Source organism: Chrysemys picta, chromosome 1 (assembly GCF_011386835.1).
Source record: "Chrysemys picta bellii isolate R12L10 chromosome 1, ASM1138683v2, whole genome shotgun sequence".
Taxonomy (NCBI): domain Eukaryota; kingdom Metazoa; phylum Chordata; order Testudines; family Emydidae; genus Chrysemys; species Chrysemys picta.
Window position 1 is genome coordinate 101,441,453 of NC_088791.1, and position 18,977 is coordinate 101,460,429.

The following is an 18,977-nucleotide window of genomic DNA, read 5'->3' on the forward strand; positions in this document are numbered from 1 at the left end:
CTAAGCAATATATAAAATTAACAGTGTAAATATCCAATAGAATATTTCCATGACATAGGACCTGTCATACCGAACCTATGGTCCTGCTGAGCCGGTGCCCTGTCTCCAGTAATGCCCAGTACCTCATGCTTCAGAGAGAAATTCAAGAAATCCAGCAGTCGGCAGTTATGAAATAACTTGCCCCCAGGAAAAAATTCTTCCTAACCCCATCAGACAGAGGTCGGCTTATGCCCTGGAGCATGATGATTTATCTCCCATCCAAACTCTTGCTTTTGAATCCTTACTGCTGTAATGCTGAATGTTCTCATTATCCATTGAAATGTCCAAAGACAAAGCAAACCGAAGGGCAAAGCTGAGGTTGGATGGGCAATGTTATGTCAGGGAGGGTGACAGTGGGTGATGAAGGATTATATGGCAGAAGATGATCTGGCTGGATTCCTCATCTGTCTATTTGAGGCTTTAATTAGTTAGCAGTTTGTTTTTTTTAAATGTAGTTTTTTTTTATAAAAAGAGTGTATTTATTTATTTATTTTTAAAATGGATTCATGTTCTGAACCTTGACACACTTTTAACAAAGTGTTTTTGTTTGTGAATATATGAAAGAGCCTAAAATCAGTGTGATGCCAGTCTGTATAATACAAAGAACGAGACATGGTGCAAGCTTGAACTTGCTCAAAGCTGAGTAATGTTAGACTGTTATCTTGTCATTAAGAATTGCTTTGAGTCGCTATCTGTTCACCAACTCTAATTAATGATCATTTAACTGTACTGTCAGCCCTGTTTAAATCTGAGTGTTGCCAGTTGCTTCCTTCATCTGACCAGCCAATAGGAACTGGGGGAGTCATTCATGCATACCATTGTCCTAGTGGCTCTGGGCCTATAGCCTCCCAGTTTAATAGGGCATTCAGAGCTCATTAGTGAGGAAACACATCAGGAGTGACCGCTCCAGTGCCACACGTTGCAACTAATAGCCTTGCCGAACAGAATCGTTTCTGTTTCTGCTCACTTGTTGTTGAATCCTTTCAATGTCAACAAGTGGTCATGTCGGCAGGAGCCCGCCATTCTGCCCAACAATTTTATCCGTTGCTCTCCTGAGCCAGACTTGTGTCCTCCTCCATTGTTTGACCAACAATGGAGCCTGAGCAATCACAAAGGCTTCACAGCCATTCATCATCAGCTCACGAATTCTCTGGGCAAGGTTACCCGCCAAACTTTTGGGCCATCGTGTTGGCACAATGTGTGAATACCCGTGAAATGCAAATAGTTTCTGTAGTTTACACTTTTGTTTCAAATGCATGGATGGGGGGGGGGGCAGGGGAAGGAAACCCTGACATAGCTCTGGCTAAACGGAAAATAAGATTTTGTAGAAGCAGAGCAAAGACACAAAGACAGAGCAATTGGAATGTGAGGTGAAATGAGGAGTCAGTCCCTCAGAAAAAAATGACACAGGGATAAGTGTAAGTGGGGGAAGGTCTCATTGTGCTTTTGGCTGAGAATTTTCTTATGACTCTGCTGCTGCATGAGGAAGCACAGCTAGCTCCCACGTAGCAGGACTCCTGGAGTACAGTGTCCCTTTACAGGCTCCTCAGACGCTTTCCCTTATTTCCAGTCATGTAATAGTTAACATTTCATTTGTGTTTATTGGAAGCTTGGCTGGTAAAAGGCATATTCAGAAATCTAGCACTTTTTATTATTATTTGTATTATGGTAGGACGGAGAGGCCCCATTGAGGTAGACACTGTACAAATACGTATTAGGACAGCCCCTGCCCAAAGGTGCCGAAATAGACAAGAGGCAAATGGTGGGAGAAGGGGAGTATTAGTATCCCCATTTTCAACATGGGAAATTGAGGCACAGAGATTAAGTGACTTGTCCAAGGTCATGTAGTCTGTGGCAGATAGGGTAACCACCTTTGTTGGGTGGAAATAAGGGAAAACCCTATGAAAACCCTATGACAACGCTTTATTTTAAGGGACATTTTAGGGAAACATCATTTCCCTTAGCATATCATGTGTTTTTCTCTCAAGTGTACATTTCTCCTCTCAAATATACAATGCAATTATCATAAGCTTCATTTAATGTTTAAAATGTTTATCAGTTTTAATACATTTCAATATATCTTAAAATAAGGAACGGGTAGTCGCCCTAAGGGACAAATCATTGAAATAAAGGATGCTCCCTTAAAATAAGAGATGGGTGGTCACCCCCGTGGCAGAGCCAAGAATTGACATCAGATCTCTAGTGTCCTAATGCAATGTCTTTACTGCAAGACCCTCCTTCCTCCCTAGGTGTAAAGTAATCGGATTGAATCCCAGAAGACTTACTCAGTCAGAAATCCTCTTTGATTTATGGGAATTTTGTCTGACTAGGACTTCAGGATATGGCCCAACAAGATGGAAATGAGACTTTGATTATTTAGGCACATGGGGCAGTTTCTTCAGATATGTCACCATCTCCGTATTTTGCTCTCACAAAACAAGAAATTAAGAATGGACCCAACTTGTTCAGAATAAAGGCAAAGGTGAATTTGCCTGGCACCGAGAGATCCAGTATGTCATACACCTAGTCTACATAGAAAAGGTTTGCTGGTATAGTTATATCGGCAAACCTTCTTAGTATTAGACGCAGCTTACATCAGTTCCCTGAACAAAATCAGCACAAGCACTTTTTGCCAGTTTAACTGATCCAAACTAGGACTTTTGCTGATATTAAAAATGTCACACACAAAAGTATTGCATCCCAGACCAGCAAAAGTTTTAAGTGTAGACCTGGTCTAAGTCCCCCCCCCGTGCTGGTAAGAACTTTATTAGACTATATTTGCAGAGCTAGTTTTATGTAATAATTGCAAAACAAGAAAAAAAATTACAACACACCAATTCACCACTTATTGGGTTGGTTGCATCAAGACCTGGCAGTAAGTATGGCTCTCAGTTACAAGAGGTGGATGGTGTACTGTACAAAGAGTTGCTGTCTTTCATATCGTTGCAACCTGGAATTGGAAGATAATGGGCCTGATTCTCTCTGCTGTTACACCAGTTTTAATGCTGATGTATCTCCTCTGATTTCAGTGGAGTTGCACGAAACTGATGTTACACCCAAGCAAGTTTCTCCTCCTACAGTGTTGTCAATCAGGAATACTCCACAAAGCACGATGTCCATGATTTGCTTCACAGCAGTTTGTAGTCGCCCTGTAAATTCATGAGCCAGATTTTTCTCTGAAACAACAGGGAAATCTGAAAGAACGCCACTGACTTCAGTGGAGCTACTCTGATTTACATCATTGTAAGAGGGAGGGGAGACAGGACACTTGTGTGAGCTCAGCTTCTGGTTTGTCTAGTCCAGTGGCTCTCAAACTTTTGTACTGGTGACCCCTTTCACATAGCAAGTCTCTGAGTGATACTCCCCTTATAAATTAAAAACACTTTTTTACATATTTAACACCATTATAAATGCTGGAGGCAAAGCGGGACTTGGGGTGGAGGCTGACAGCTCACAACCCTCCCGACCATGAAATAACCTCACGACCCCCTGAGGGGTCCCGACCCCCAGTTTGAGAACCCCTGGTCTAGTCATTACTATGTAAAAGGGTTAGATGAGTCATTGTTGGCAGTGAAATCTTTTTTGACATATGCAAGAATTTTGTTGGAAATCTTTTTTGATGTATGGCAGAATAAATACAAAAATCTCAGTTACTATAGGCCCCTATTCAGCAAAGCACTTAAGCACATACTTAAGTCCTTTGTTGAATTAGGAACTTGGGCCCAGATCCTCAAAGGTATTTTGGGTCCTAACTACCATTGATATCAATAGAAGTTATCCAAAATACCTTTGAGGATCTGGGCCTTAGTGTATGGGCAAAATCCTGCCCTGACTTAAGTAAATCAGAATAAAATTTGACCTTATGGGTCACATTCTGTCCTCAGATATCTATCCAGCTCCCATTTACTTCAATGGAAGTAGTGAAAGCATACCCAGAGGATCCAGGGGCAGAATATGAGTGGTACATGCTGAACTTCAATGCCAACTTCGACTGGGACAGTTCACATCCAGAAGTTTTACTTCAGGATCATCTGTAGTGATATGTGAAGAAATCAATTAGAAAAGGATAGAGAATAAAATAGAACGTGACATCTGTAGTTTATTTTTTTTTCTAAGGAGAACTAAGTAGTTTAGAGACCATCAAGAAAAAGTATAATCATGTTATGTAAAAGTGCCTCTTTTTTATTTCTGTTGTTGATATTTTGCAGCAATTTTATGAGAGCATTGATTGGCCTCATGGATTTTAAAGCCTTGGAACTGAAAATGTACAATGCTAGGGTAAGTGAACCTTTCTATTGTACTTTAAAAATACCCAGTCTTCTAGAGTGAAGAAACCCCACTTTCATTGTTAGATGACCACCCTGGATTTGCTATAGATCTTTGTAATGGGATTTGAGACCCACACTGAAGCCCAATCCTGCAAAGATTTAAATATGTACATAACCTGACACCCATGAGTAGTCTTCTTGAATTCCGTGGGGCTGCTCATTTGGTTAAAGTTAAGCATGTGCTTACTGAATTGGGACCAGGATACTTATTATTTTGCGGAATTGAGCCCAAAGTTACGCACATGCATATGGCTTTGTAGACCGGGGACTAATTGAAGGCAAATCAGATGTAACTCAGTGGGTATGATAACTCAGCAGAATGTGTGTGTTCCTAGCTTATTATTTTGAAAGTTTACTTGTGTTTCGTAGCTTTAAAGCACATCTAGCTATAGAGTATTTGGCCAAATATGGAAAATGATGGGAAGTCCATCACTTTAATAGTTTAAAACAAGACTAGAAAAAAAGCATTGGAAGATATCCTCTAGGGAAGAATCCTGCAGTATGACGTGTTAAACAGCCAAGTGGACCTTATCTATTTCTTAGGGTATGTCTACACTACGAAATTAGGTCAAATTTATAGAAGCCGGTTTTATAGAAATCGGTTTTATACAGTCGATTGTGTGTGTCCCCACATAAAATGCTCTAAGTGCATTAAGTCAGCGGACTGCGTCCACAGTACCGAGGCTAGCGTCGACTTCCGGAGCATTGCACTGTGGGTAGCTATCCCACAGTTCCCACAGTCTCCGCCGCCCATTGGAATTCTGGGTTGAGATCCCAATGCCTGATGATGCAAAAACAGTGTCGCAGGGGGTTCTGGGTACATGTTGTCAGGCCCCTCCCCGTCCGTCAGAGCAATGGCAGACAATCGATTCGCGCCTTTTTACTTGGGTTACCTGTGCAGACAACATACCACGGCAAGCATGGAGCCCGCTCAGCTCAGCTCAGCTCAGCTCACCGTCACCATATGTCATCTGGGTGCCGGCAGACATGGTACTGCATTGCTACACAGCAGCAGCAGCTAATTGCCTTTTGGCAGTAGATGGTGCAGTATGACTGGTAGCCGTCATCGGCTTTCTGGGTGCTGGCAGACGTGGGGCTACATTGCTATACAGCAGCAGCTCCTTGCCTTTTGGCAGTGGATGGTGTATTATGATTGATATCCATCATCATCATATTCCTCAGTGAGTTCGGTCAGAGGCACCTGGGCAGACATGTTTTGTCTCCTGGAGACTCAGTCCTGCCGGCAGTCCTACTGAACCGTCTTGACGATGATGGCTAGCAGTCGTAATACAGCATCTTCTGCCAAGCACCCAGAAGATGCCGATGGCTATCAGTCATGCTGCACTGTCTGCTGCCAGCCTAAGATGTAAAAGATAGATGGACCAGTTTTGTTCTGTATTCATTTGCTTCCCTCTCCCTCCGTGAAATCAATGGCCTGCTAAACCCAGGGTTTTGAGTTCAATCTTTGGGGGGCCATTCTGTGTGACAGTTGTTTGTGTTTCTCCCTGATGCACAGCCACCTTTGTTGATTTTAATTCCCTGTAAGCCATGTTATCATTCGCCCCTCCCTCCCTCCGTCAGACAATAGTTTTGCACCTTTTTTCAGCCCAGACGCCATAGCACTGGGATCATGGAGCCCGCTCAGATCACCGTGGCAATTATGAGCACTATGAACACCACGCGCATTGTCCTGGAGTATATGCAGAGCCAGAACATGCCAAAGCAAAACCAGGCAAGGAGGCGATTGCAGCGCGGCGACGAGAGTGATGAGGAAATTGACATGGACATAGACCTCTCACAAAGTACAGGCCCCAGCAATGTGCAAATCATGGTGTTACTGGGGGAGGTTCATGGCGTGGAACGCTGATTCTGGGCCCGGGAAACAAGCACAGACTGGTGGGACCGCATTGTGTTGCAAGTGTGGGATGATTCCCAGTGGCTGCAAAACTTTTGCATGCGTAAGGGCACTTTCATGGAACTTTGTGACTTGCTTTCCCCTGCCCTGAAGCACCAGAATACCAGGATGAGAGCAGCCCTCACAGTTGAGAAGCGAGTGGCGATAGCCCTGTTGAAGCCTGCAACGCCAGACAGCTACCGGTCAGTTGGGAATCAATTTGGAGTGGGCAAATCTACTGTGTGGGCTGCTGTGATCCAAGTAGCCAATGCAATCAAAAACCTGCTGATATCAAGGGTAGTGACTCTGGGAAACGTGCAGGTCATAGCGGATGGCTTTGCTGCAATGGGATTCCCAAACTGTGGTGGGGCGATAGACGGAACCCATATCCCTATCTTGTCACCGGAGCACCAAGCCACCAAGTACATAAACCGCAAGGGGTACTTTTCAATGCTGCTGCAAGCCCTGGTGGATCACAAGGAATGTTTCACTAACATCAATGTGGGATGGCCGGGAAAGGTACATGATGCTCGTGTCTTCAGGAACTCTGGTCTGTTTCAAAAGCTGGAGGAAGGGACTTTCTTCCCGGACCAGAAAATAACCGTTGGGGATGTTGAAATGCCTATCGTTATCCTTGGGGACCCAGCCTACCCCTTAATGCCATGGCTCATGAAGCCATACACAGGCAGCCTGGACAGTAGTCAGGACCTGTTCAACTATAGGCTGAGCAAGTGCCAAATGGTGGTAGAATGTGCATTTGGACATTTAAAAGCGTGCTGGCGCAGTTTACTGACTCGGATAGACCTCAGCGAAGCCAATATTCCAATTGTTATTGCTGCTTGCTGTGCGCTCCACAATATCTGTGAGAGTAAGGGGGAGACATTTATGGTGGGGTGGGAGGTTGAGGCAAATCGCCTGGCCACTGATTACGGGCAGCCAGACACCAGGGCGGTTAGAAGAGTACAGCAGGGCGTGGTGTGCATCAGAGAAGCTTTGAAAACTAGTTTTGTGACTGGCCAGGCTACGGTGTGAAACTTCAGTTTGTTTCTCCTTGATGAACCCTCCCCCACCCCCACCCCGGTTCACTCTACTTCCCCGTAAACTAACCATCCTCCCCTCCTCCCTTCGAGCACCGCTTGCAGAGGCAATAAAGTCATTGTTACTTCACATTCATGCATTTTTTATTAATTCATCACACAACTAGGGGGATAACTGCCAAGGTAGCCGGGAGGGGTGGGGGAGGCGGGAAGGAAAAGGACACACTGCAGTTTAAAACTTTAAAACTTTAACACTTATTGAAGGCCAGCCTTCTGATGCTTGGGCAATCATCTGGGGTGGAGTGGCTGGGTGGCTGGAGGCCCCCCCACCGTGTTCTTGGGCGTCTGGGTGAGGAGGCTATGGAACTTGGGGAGGAGGGCTGTTGGTTACACAGGGGCTGTAGCGGCGGTCTCTGCTCCTGCTGCCTTTCCTGCAGCTCAACCGTATGCTGGAGCATATCAGTTTGATGCTCCAGCAGCCGGAGCATCGACTCTTGCCTTCTGTCAGCAATCTGACGCCACCTATCATCTTCAGCCCGCCACTTGTTCTGTTCATCCCGCGATTCAGCCTCCCACCTCTCCTCTCGTTCATATTGTGCTTTTTGCACTGACATTGACTGCCTCCACGCATTCTGCTGTGCTCTGTCAGCGTGGGAGAACATCTGGAGCTCCGAGAACATATCATCCCGAGTCCACCATTTTCTCCTTCTAATCTTCACTAGCCTCTGTGAAGGAGAAACATTTGCAGCTGGTGGAGGGGAAGGGAGAGATGGTTAAAAAAGACACATTTTAGAGAACAACGGGTACACTCTTTCACGTTAAATTTTGCTGTTCACATTACACAGCACATGTGCTTTCGTTACAAGGTCGCATTTTTCCTCTTATATTGAGGGCCTGCCGGTTTGGTGTGAGAGATCACTCACGCAGTGCCAAGCAACAGAATTCGGCTTGCAGGCAGCCATGGTAAGCCACAGTCTTTTGGCTTTTTTAGCCTTCATAACATGTGGGAATGGTTTCAAAAAGCAGCGCCCTCGTTTCCCATACCAAGCACCCGTTCGGTTGGCCATTTAAAATGGGTTTGCAGTGTAAAAGGAGGGGCTGCAGTTTCCGGGTTAACATGCAGCATAAACCCAACTACCCCCCGCCCCCCCCCACACACCCAATTCTCTGAGATGATCACTTCACCCCTCCCCCCCACCGCGTGGCTAACAGTGGGGAACATTTCTGTTCAGCCGAGCAGGAACGGGTACCTCTGAATGTCCCCTTAATAAAATCACCCCATTTCAACCAGGTGACCATGAATGATATCACTCTCCTGAGGATAACAAAGAGAGAAAAGGAATGGATGTTGTCTGCATGCCAGCAAACACCAGGACCATACGCTGCCATGCTTTGTTATGCAATGATTCCAGACTACATGCTACTGGCCTGGCGTGGTAAAGTGTCCTACCGTGGTGGACGGGATAAGGCAGCCCTCCCCAGAAACCTTTTGCAAAGGCTTTGGGAGTACATCAAGGAGAGCTTTCTGGAGATGACCCTGGAGGATTTCTGCTCCATCCCCTTACACGTTAACAGACTTTTCCAGTAGTTGTACTGGCCGCGATTGCCAGGGCAAATTAATCATTAATCATTAAACATGCTTGCTTTTAAACAATGTGTAATATTTACAAAGGTACACTCACCAGAGGTCCCCTGTGTGCCCTTAGGGTCTGGGAGCATGCCTTGGGTGAGTTCGGGGGTTACTGGTTCCAGGTCCAGGATGATAAACATATCCTGGCTGTTGGGGAAACCAGTTTCTCCGCCTCTTTGCTGTGAGCTATCTTCATTGTCTTCATCATCATCTTCCTCTTACCCCGAACCCGCTTCGCTGTTGCGTGATTCTCCATTGATGGAGTCAAAGCACACAGTTGGAATAGTGGTGGCTGCACCCCCTAGCACGGCATGCAGCTCCGCGTAGAAGCTGCATGTTTGCGGCTCTGCCCCGGACCTTCCGTTTGCCTCTCTGGCTTTGTGGTAGGCTTGCCTTAGCTCCTTAATTTTCACGTGGCACTGCTGTGCGTCCCTGTTATGGCATCTGTCCTTCATGGCCTTTGAGACTTTTTCTAATATTTTGCCATTTCGATAACTGCTACGGAGTTCAGCTAGCACTGATTCATCTCCCCATATGGCGAGCAGATCCCGTACCTCCCGTTCGGTCCATGCTGGAGCTCTTTTGCGATCCTGGGACTCCATCATGGTTACCTGTGCTGATGAGCTCTGCGTGGTCACCTGTGCTCTCCACGCTGGGCAAACAGGAAATGAAATTCAAAAGTTCGCGGGGCTTTTCCTGTCTACCTGGTCAGTGCATCTGAGTTGAGAGTGCTGTCCAGAGCGGTCACAATGAAGCACTGTGGGATAGCTCCCGGAGGCCAATAACATCGAATTCCGTCCACACTACCCCAAATCCGACCCGCAAAGGCCGATTTCAGCGCTAATTCCCTCGTTGGAGGTGGAGTAAAGAAACCAGTTTAAAGGGCCCTTTAAGTCGAAAAAAAGGGCTTTGTCGTGTGGACGTGTCCAGGCTTAATTCAATTTAATGCTGCTAAATTCGACCTAAACTCGTAGTGTAGACCAGGCCTTAGAGTCATATATACCCTCATTGTTGTTGTAGCTAAACATCTCACAGTCATTCTTTCAACACCCATGTGAGGTAGGGCAGTGCTATTATCCCCATTTAACAGATGAGGAACTGAGGCACAGAAACAGACTAAGTGATTTGTCCAAAGTCACACAGGTAGCAGGGAATTGAACCCTTGTCTCCTGAGTCCCAGGCTAGTGCCCTAACCACTAGAGCCCTAACCACTGTAAGTCCTAAGTCCTGTAATTTTAATGTATCTTATATACAAAAAACGACATTAAAAAGATGTTAAGGATGCAAAGTCAAGCACTGAAACGTTAGGAAATGCCAGAATTGAGGTCCCCAAACCCCTAGGCTTGACAGCGCAAGCTGCAATGTCCACACTGCTATTTTTGGTGCGCTAGCTCAAACGCTAATAGCACAAGTCTGTCTACCCAGGCCGGGAGGCTCACTCCGAGCTGCATACTCTGATTGGCCAGAGGCACCAACAACGCAAGATGCTTACTGAGGCTATGTGTGCACTACTGCCGGATTGACGCTCTGGCAATCGATGCACCGGGGGTGGATTTAGCGGGTCTAATGAAGACCTGCCAAATCGACTGCAGATCACTCTCCATTTGACTCTGGTACTCCATCCCAAATGAGAAGAGTAAGGTAAATCAAAGAGAGACACGCTCCCGTCGACACAGCGCGGTGTAGATACTGCAGTAAGTCGACCTAAGCTACATCGACTCCAGCTACGTTATTTACGTAGCTGGAGTTGTGTAACTTAGGTTGACTTACCGCAGTAGTGTAGACATAGCCTGAGTGGCAGCCAGACTGTATGAGCCCCGAAACAAAAGGATGGTTGGCTGAAAAAAGGACCCATTTGCTCACCACGCTTGAGCCAGCTCGGTTCAAATCCTGAGTATACTCCTCAAAACAGGGGGAAGTGTCTAGGGCTGCGGAGCTTTTGTGGCCCACAAATATGGAACTCATTTTGCCTGCCTCGCCTTCTAAGGATCTGATTCTGTTTTCATTGATGTAAGAGTAACTCAGGACTAACTTCAACTACATTGATGGAATTATCTCAGTGAAAAGCCAGCAGAAATGAGAGAAAAATCAGACCCTATGCTTCTGCTGGGACATTTTGTTGCATGGCATTAATTGTCTCATTTTTAGGGCAAGTAAACCTAAAGAATAGCCCACCCTTGTTGATCACTCTACCATTAAACTAACAGCATATGGTTTTTGTCTTGGGATCATCCAACATCTTACAAAGGAAGTGATGCTGGGCAGTTACTAGGCAGCTTTTGTATGCTTTGGGGATGGAGGGAGATGGTATTTTAATAGATTTCCTTGGGGATCTCTTAGAAGGGTAATTTAATTGTTTAAATTAAATTTTGGGCCCTGTCGCAAATCATTACCTTGTCTTTTATCCATCTATCCCCTTGTTCAAACTGGTAGCGCATGAACACTGACCTCTATTAACTTGAATCCCTTCATAGGTTTTTAACTCATAACCCTCACTAATAATGGATAAGTGACCCATCATGGAAAAAAAAATCATGAAAAAAACAGCTTTTTTCTCTAGTTACAAACATTATTTTCAACCAATATGGCAAAACTCATTCATTTGAATTAAAAGAACACAAAATAATGTCTGGGTTTTTTTTAAATGTGGGCAGAAAAATTATTAAAACTTAACATGTAATGTGTTTTTCCCCCCTAAATATTCATATTCTGATTACTTTCAAACTCAGTCTGGGTGAATTAACAAGGTTTAGTTCACAGTCATCTTAGACTGTATAGATGTATTTTTCTCCATCATTTTTCAACATTTTAGAATTTTAAACATTCGTTTTTAAATTCTTTTAAACCTTAATTTGAAGAATTGTACAGGAGCCCTTTGATCAAAGAAAGGGAGGTAGAAGGATCTCCTCCAAGCTCATCTTCTGGTATTTTCTCTCCTCTCCCACTGTGCATACTACATACTCCCACTCCCCAAGCTGATCCCCACAACTTCTCACCAGAGTGCCGCTGCACAGTAATCCAGTCAGATGTCACTTCTCTTACTCCGTTCCACCAGCCTACCTCTCTACTCTCACTCACCATCCCTACTAGGTACCCTCTTTTCCCCAGTGGCCTCTCTATCTTTCCCACAGCTTCCTGCCCCTACACCTTTGCTCTTGTCTATCAGTCGGTTTATACAGACTCTCCAAAGTCCTGCACAAAGGAACTAATATCTGCCTTAAGGCAGCAAATGAGCATTCCCCTATAAGTGGGGAATCCTGAGTGGGCATAGGGTGGGCTAAGAGTGAGAAGAAAGATATGTCAGGGCAGGGTAAGAACTTAATGTCGTCGATGATCCTGGTTAGTGGAGTGGCTCCTTGAGGGCTGTTCTCCATCGGCACAAGTTAGAGCAGCCCAGAAGCTGCACTAACTTGATCCACAAGTTGATTCCGCCTCTGATCAGGATTAGGACTGGGGATAGAAATATGGGTGCAAAGCCTCCTATTTGTTATTGCTCAAAGTGAGGGCTCAAGTGTCTGATTTGCATACCCAGGCAGTGAGGCACTTGATATTAGTGGACGCTTGAAAAGTTTGATCAAAAGGATTATGATTATTTATGAGTAGGATTTCTAAATGTGCTCAGCATTGGCCTAACCTTACCCCCACTGAAGTAGCTCTGAATGCTTTTGAAAATCCCACCCCATATTATGGTAGAGCTCAAATCCTCCAAGCAGACTTGGGGCCACATTTGTGCTAGGCCACTGTAAGAGACAGACCTCGCTGCAACAAATTTAGAATCCAAAAAGGCAAACAGAGACAAAGGGGTGGGAAGCAGGATAAAACATGCAAACAAATTAGTCTGGGTGATGCTATTGAGCACATATTATTAGTTCCATCTTTTTGTTATTTATTTATACATTTGTAATGATGTTGTGATCTATTTTTGTATTGTCTCTCCCACTAAAACATACTTAAAAACTGAGTTCTGTTAAACTGAGGACCCCCCACCTCAGCTCGATTGGAATATACAGTCACAGAAAATAAAGTTACAGCCACAATTCATAGATTAATAATTATGGCACTTTGGGGCCTGATCCTTCTGTGTTCTACCTCTCTGTATACAGTAGCTGTCTTCTTATAGTAGCAGCCATCACATTTGTATCTGTGTTCCCAAGGCAAAGGGAGTTTTGCTGTTGACATCAGAGGGAGCAGAATCAGGCCTGTTGTTCATAAAATCATATCTTTGTAGCTGAGACCCATTAAATGAAGCTCTTAGACATTTCTTTAATTGAAAATTTAAATTAAAAAAATGTTTACTGGCCTTTCTGATGCTTCATCACAAGAAATGCTTCGAATCGAAAATGCTTTTTGGGAGCAAACCAAAACAAACCAAATTCTGCTTTGTTGATTATTCCACCTCCCAAAGTGCTCAGGGCAGTTACTGACATAGCATCTATCTCAGGTTCTGTGGATGGCATTCAACCACTAAATGCCCTCATAACAACATTTTTTTATGTTCTGGTATTTGACAAACTAATGGAATAGTGGTAGTGTAAAGACATTTTTGAAACACTGAAAAAATACTTTATCTTCTTCCTTCAGGATTGTCTGTTAATATTAGCAGAAGCAATTGCACATTGTTCTGTTTTATTAGGCAACAGGACAAAATTCTATCTATCTATCTATCTATCTATCTATCTATCTATCTATCTATCTATCTATCTATCTATCTATCTATCATTTTAAAGTGAAAACTTCTAATTTAAAATATAAGGTATAGGGGATCCTTCCAAGTCTAAATAAAAAAAAAAACTGCAAACCCTTGCTTATGTGAGTAAAGGATTTGCAGGATTAGGCTTTTGTTATTGAAGATCAATATGAAAAATGCTTTCATTCATTTTAAAAGAGAACCCAGGAGAATACGGCACTTCATTAGGAAAAGCTGTGGACTTGGTCAAATGTTAGAATTAAGAGGAATGTTCCTTTAAAAGTATTAGAGTATTAGTTTCTACTTCAGGGTAGTCTTTCTTGCTGTATATAACACAATTCTAGTCACTAGATGAGTAATGATGTGAGGGTTTTGTTTTGTTCTTTTTGATCTTAAAACAGGAGTGCTTTCTTTTTTATAAAGAGCTTGTAGTTTGCCTCTCTATTTTCTTCCTCAAATCCAGTGAAATAGTATCTGTTTCCTCCTATTGCTGTCCAAGATACCATAATACCAAATGGGCATTAGGCGTAGGAAATCAGAGAGGATTTTCTATCACCCCTATGGAAGTGTTTGTTCTTGTATCTTTTCTTAAAAATACCCTACCAACTTCACAGAATAGTAAACCTGAGACACAGATTCAAGAGCCAGACAGTTGAATGAACAGGATAATCGGGGTATTTTTGACAGGTGCGGCAGCCTGCCTATAGTTGGCATATAATCATTACCATTTTAATAAGGCTCTAATAGGGGGGCTGATAATTCAATGGGGTGTGAAGATCTTAATTCAACTCCCAATCCCACATGAATGTGCTAGAATTTGTGTGCTTTGTTTTTCTCTTTTGTACCCCTGAATGCCAATAATTACTGGCTATAGATTCAAAAATTCTTAGAACTGGAAGCTAAATGAGCTCTCCTAATACTGCACAAGAATGTCAATACTCATAAATAAAAAAGGAAGCAAGTGTGGTTTTTTTATTTTTTGTATTATCCTTGTGGCACTGCAAAGGTTCTGCTTCTTAAGTGATTTGGCTTGTAGCATGAATAATGCCATTGCATTATCTAAAAACATAGAACTCTCTCTCTTTTGTCTCATAAGAAAGTTATATATGGTGTGAGGATAGTTTTTGAAAAACTAGTAAGTGTTTTCTAATGTTTTTTTATGTTTGTTTTTTTGTTGTTTTTGTTTTTGACATATTCCAGATGTGTGTCTCTCTCCATTCTGTACTGACTTAGCAATCGTTCACAGTATATCTGGCATCTGCAACCTACTAACTATGCAAAGAAAAATATATCTAGCAAGCTATTGAAAAGATAAGGTACAGTCAAGGTGTATGATCAAAACATATCAAATCTATGAAATGATGCAGAACCATATTTTTATAGGAGCCTTTAATGCCCAAACATTAAGATCAATAGATTTATTCCATTCAGATGATTCACAGATTCCAAGGCCAGAAGGGACCATTGTGATCATCTAGTCTGACCTCCTATATAGGCCATAGAACTTCCCCAAAGTAATTCCTAGAGCAGATCTTTTATAAAAACATCCAGTCTTGATTTTAAAATGTAAAGTGATGGAGAATGCACAATGACTCTTGCTTTGGTAAATTTTTCCAGTGGTTAATTACTCTTACCATTAAAAATTTACTCATTAATTACACTCTGAATTTGTCTTGCTTCACCTTCCAGCCATATGTTTCTCTGCTAGATTAAAGAGCCCGTTATTAAATATCTGTTCCCCATGTGGACTTACAGACTGTGATCAAGTCACCCCCTTTAACTTTCTCTTTATTAAGCTAAATAGACTCGTTGAGTCTAGCACTACAAGGCATATTTTCTAATCTTTTAATCATTCTCCTGGCTCTTCTCTGAACCCTCTCCAATTTATCAACATCCTTCTTGAATTGTGGGCACCAGAACAGGACACAATATTCCAACAGCAGTTGCACCAGTGCCAGCTATAGAGATAAAATAACCCCTACTTCTACTTAAGATTTCCCTGTTCATACATCCCAGGACCGCATTATCTCTTTTGGTCACTGCATCACATTGATAGCTCATGTTCAATTAACTATCCACCATGACCCCCAAATCTTTTTCAGAGTCACTGCTTCTCAGGATAGAGTCCCCCATCCTGTAAATATGCCCTACATTCTTTGTTCCTATGTATGTATGCATTTACATTTAGCCTGTTAAAAACATATTGTTTGCTTGTGCCAAGTTTACCAAGCAATCCCGATTGCTCTGAATTAGTGACCTGTCGTCTTCAGTATTTACCACTTCCCCAATTTTTGTGTCACCTGCAAAGGGATGATTTTATGTTTTCTTCTAGGCCATTAATAGAAATGTTGGAGGGCCAAACACCAACCTCTGTGGGACCCCACTGGAAACAAAGCCAATTGATCATGATTTCCAGTTTACAGTTACATTATGAGACCTATCAGTTAGCCAGTTTTTAATCCATTGAATGTGTGCCCTGTTAATTTTATTTTATTCTATATTTTTAATCAAAATGTCATGTGGTGCCAAGTCAAATGCCTTACATAAATCTAAGTATATTACATTAACACTATTACCTTTATCAACCAAACTTGTAATCTCATAAAAAAGGTATCAATTTAGTTTGACAGGATCTGTTTTCTGTAAACCCCTGCTGATTGGCATTAATTACATTACCATTCTTATGATGCCCATATCAGCTGCTCTATTATCTTCCCTGGGATTGATGTCAGGCTGACAGGCCTGTAATTACATGGATCATCCCATTTGCCCTCTTAAAAATTGACACAACATTAGCTTTCTCCCAGTCTTCTGGAACTTCCCCAGTGTTCCAACACTTGTTGAAAATCAACATTAAGTGACAATTTCACACAGGGCAAGTTTTGATCAAAATGAAGTTTGAGGTTGGGAGTTGAAGGCACTCAGTACTTCTAGGAGTTGCTCAGCACCTTACAGGATCACACCCTATCGCCCCATTTCAGCAAAGCTAATAAACTTAAATCCATCCCTATTCGTGACAGTACTTAACCATAAACATTGAGTATCCCATTGAATTAAAAGGATATTAAGTCGGTACTTAAACATTTTTCTGGATGAGGCCTAGAGCAACTGAGTCCTAAATGAATATATCATTTGTATATAATATAGTGCTGTGTGGGAGGGGAGTGGAAGGGAGGGGAGAAGATCCCTGCACAACCCTCCTGCATCCAGAACAAGCATTTGCCACCCAGCAATCCTCAGCCAAACCAGCCAAGGACTCTTGCCATGTCCTCAATCCTACAAGTCTTTTCAGTCATATATTGCATGGTATGTTCATGATAAACAAATAAAAAGATAAACAAATGAACTTTATACATTATAGGAACAGGAAATAACTGGAGTGGATGAACTGCTTCAGGAAAACAAGACCTTTGCCCCAAACTGAAGTGAAAACTTTTTTTTGGATGTTTGGAACTCTGGTTTAGCTTTCTCTCTTTGGGTTTTTGTTTTGTTTTTCATTAGAATTTATGGCTCCTTTGCACCACTGAAATATCATTGAAGAGGCTATTCACAGTATTTCAACCCAACTATCTGGCCAGGACAAAGAAGTGAGAGAGATGTCTCAAGAAATCCTGTTCTAGTGAGGTTTCTGTAGAGATTAAAGAGACCCAGCACACCATAGTTGGGATGAATGCAAGACTCTTTATTTCCTGCTCACACAGACTCTTACCTCCTTGCTCTGGGCATCCTTGTGGCCAAGGCTGGCCTTACCATGAAGCGAACTGAAGCGGCCGTCTCAGGTGCCAGACTGTGGGGAGAGGGGGGGTGCCACTAAGACCCAGAGTGTAAAAAATTGTGTCTGCTGCTGGTGCATATGTATTCTCTCTGCTCTAGATGCACAGAGATGGTGAAGTGCTGTGCTGGAGGAAGGAGGGCACAAGAGACATAACAGTCAGTCAGGAGAAAAGGTGACAGGGAATAACAGAAAGCAGCAGGAGCTGCAGGGAGAGAGAGGAGGAGGAGCCTCTTATGTACCTCTCTAGGACCCCCAGGAGCCTGGACTGATTAACACCAGCTTCTCAGGGAGCTTCCTGTTTCCTGCTGCTTCCCTGAACCCACTTGAGGAGAACAGGCAGTCAACTGAAGTAGTAGGAGCCAGCTAGGCCCTTAAGACACTGATATCTTCCCTCACTCAGGCCCTGCTACCAGCCTGCTTATTTGTCCCCTTCAACTGAGTGTTGAGAGTCACTATAGCTGGCACAGAACAGCAGTCATGAGTGAAAGAAGAAAATGCCCCTCTGGGGCAGCATTCAGAAAAAGAAAGAAAGCAAAGGAAGCTTTTCTATCTAATCAGGAAGGAGCTCTCCTGAGATACATAGACACAAATGTTCATGGTGAGCCCTCCGGCCCCAGTGAAGATGTGAGTGGGGAGGAGATGCCTGATCTTCCAGTTAGTCAGAGTGCAGGTGACCTGGCAGCTACTGCAGCATCCATATCTCCATCTCAAATGGATGTAACCATGCACACTCCTGAAGAAAAGTGTAGATCAGAGAACAGTGTGGTGGAGGAGCAAGAAACAAGCTGCTGCTGAGTTTAGTTCCTTAAGCCTAGATGATCCAGGACTGTGGACCCACTTGAGCAGTAGCCTGAGGGACTTCCTTGTACTGCATGGGCCACAGCAAGTGAAAAACTTCATGTTCTCCCAAACCAATGAAAATAGAAGTTTCCATCCAACACATTATTGGCATGAAATCCCCAATGATGACAAAGTGGAGAGGCCATGGCTTCTGTACTCAAAAACCCAGAATGCTGCATATTGTTTTTGTTGCAAACTCTTCCAGTCTAATGTTCCAGCCACATTGGGTTCTACAGGAACAAAGGACTGGAAAAATCTGGCATGCCATGAGAAGGCAGCAAATCACCAGAGAGCATTCCATTGGTGGAAAGAGCTTGAGATGAGACTTAGGGCTGGTCTACACTGGGGGGGGAAGGTATCGATCTAAGATATGCAACTTCAGCTACGTGAATAGCGTAGCTGAAGTCGAAGTATCTCAGATCGATTTACCTTGGGTCCTCACGGTGCGGGATCAACGGCCGCGGCTCCCCCGTCAACTCCGCTACCGCCGCTCTCTCCAGTGGAGTTCCGGAGACGACAGGAAGCGCATTCGGGGATTGATATATCGCGTCTTAACGAGACGCGATATATCGATTCTCCGTAAATCGATCGCTACCCGCCGATACGGCGGGTAGTCTGGACGTACCCTAAGGTTAAAGACCACCATAGATGATCAGCATCAAGAGAAGATTGCATCAGAGTCTCTTTACTGGCAAAATGTTCTTAAAAGGCTCATTGCCATTGTGAGAATGCTTGCTACCCAAAACC

The 18,977-nt window shown here is 43.5% G+C and overlaps 1 protein-coding gene across 6 annotated transcripts in view; it reads left to right on the top strand.

The window, feature by feature from the left end:
• Positions 1 to 18,977, top strand: part of LOC101940050 (uncharacterized) — a 235,839-nt gene that overhangs the window by 201,067 nt on the left and 15,795 nt on the right. For 4 of the 6 annotated variants that reach the window (XM_065565205.1, XM_065565188.1, XM_065565196.1 and 1 more), the window contains 2 exons: positions 4,248 to 4,317; positions 5,974 to 7,428. In XM_065565205.1, coding sequence (XP_065421277.1) covers positions 4,248 to 4,317; positions 5,974 to 6,234 — 331 coding nt within the window. In that variant the 3' untranslated portion in view covers positions 6,235 to 7,428. Of the gene's footprint in view, positions 1 to 4,247; positions 4,318 to 5,973; positions 7,429 to 18,977 lie in introns of those variants that run through there. The other 2 variants (XM_065565200.1, XM_065565193.1) reach the window with 2 other exon arrangements.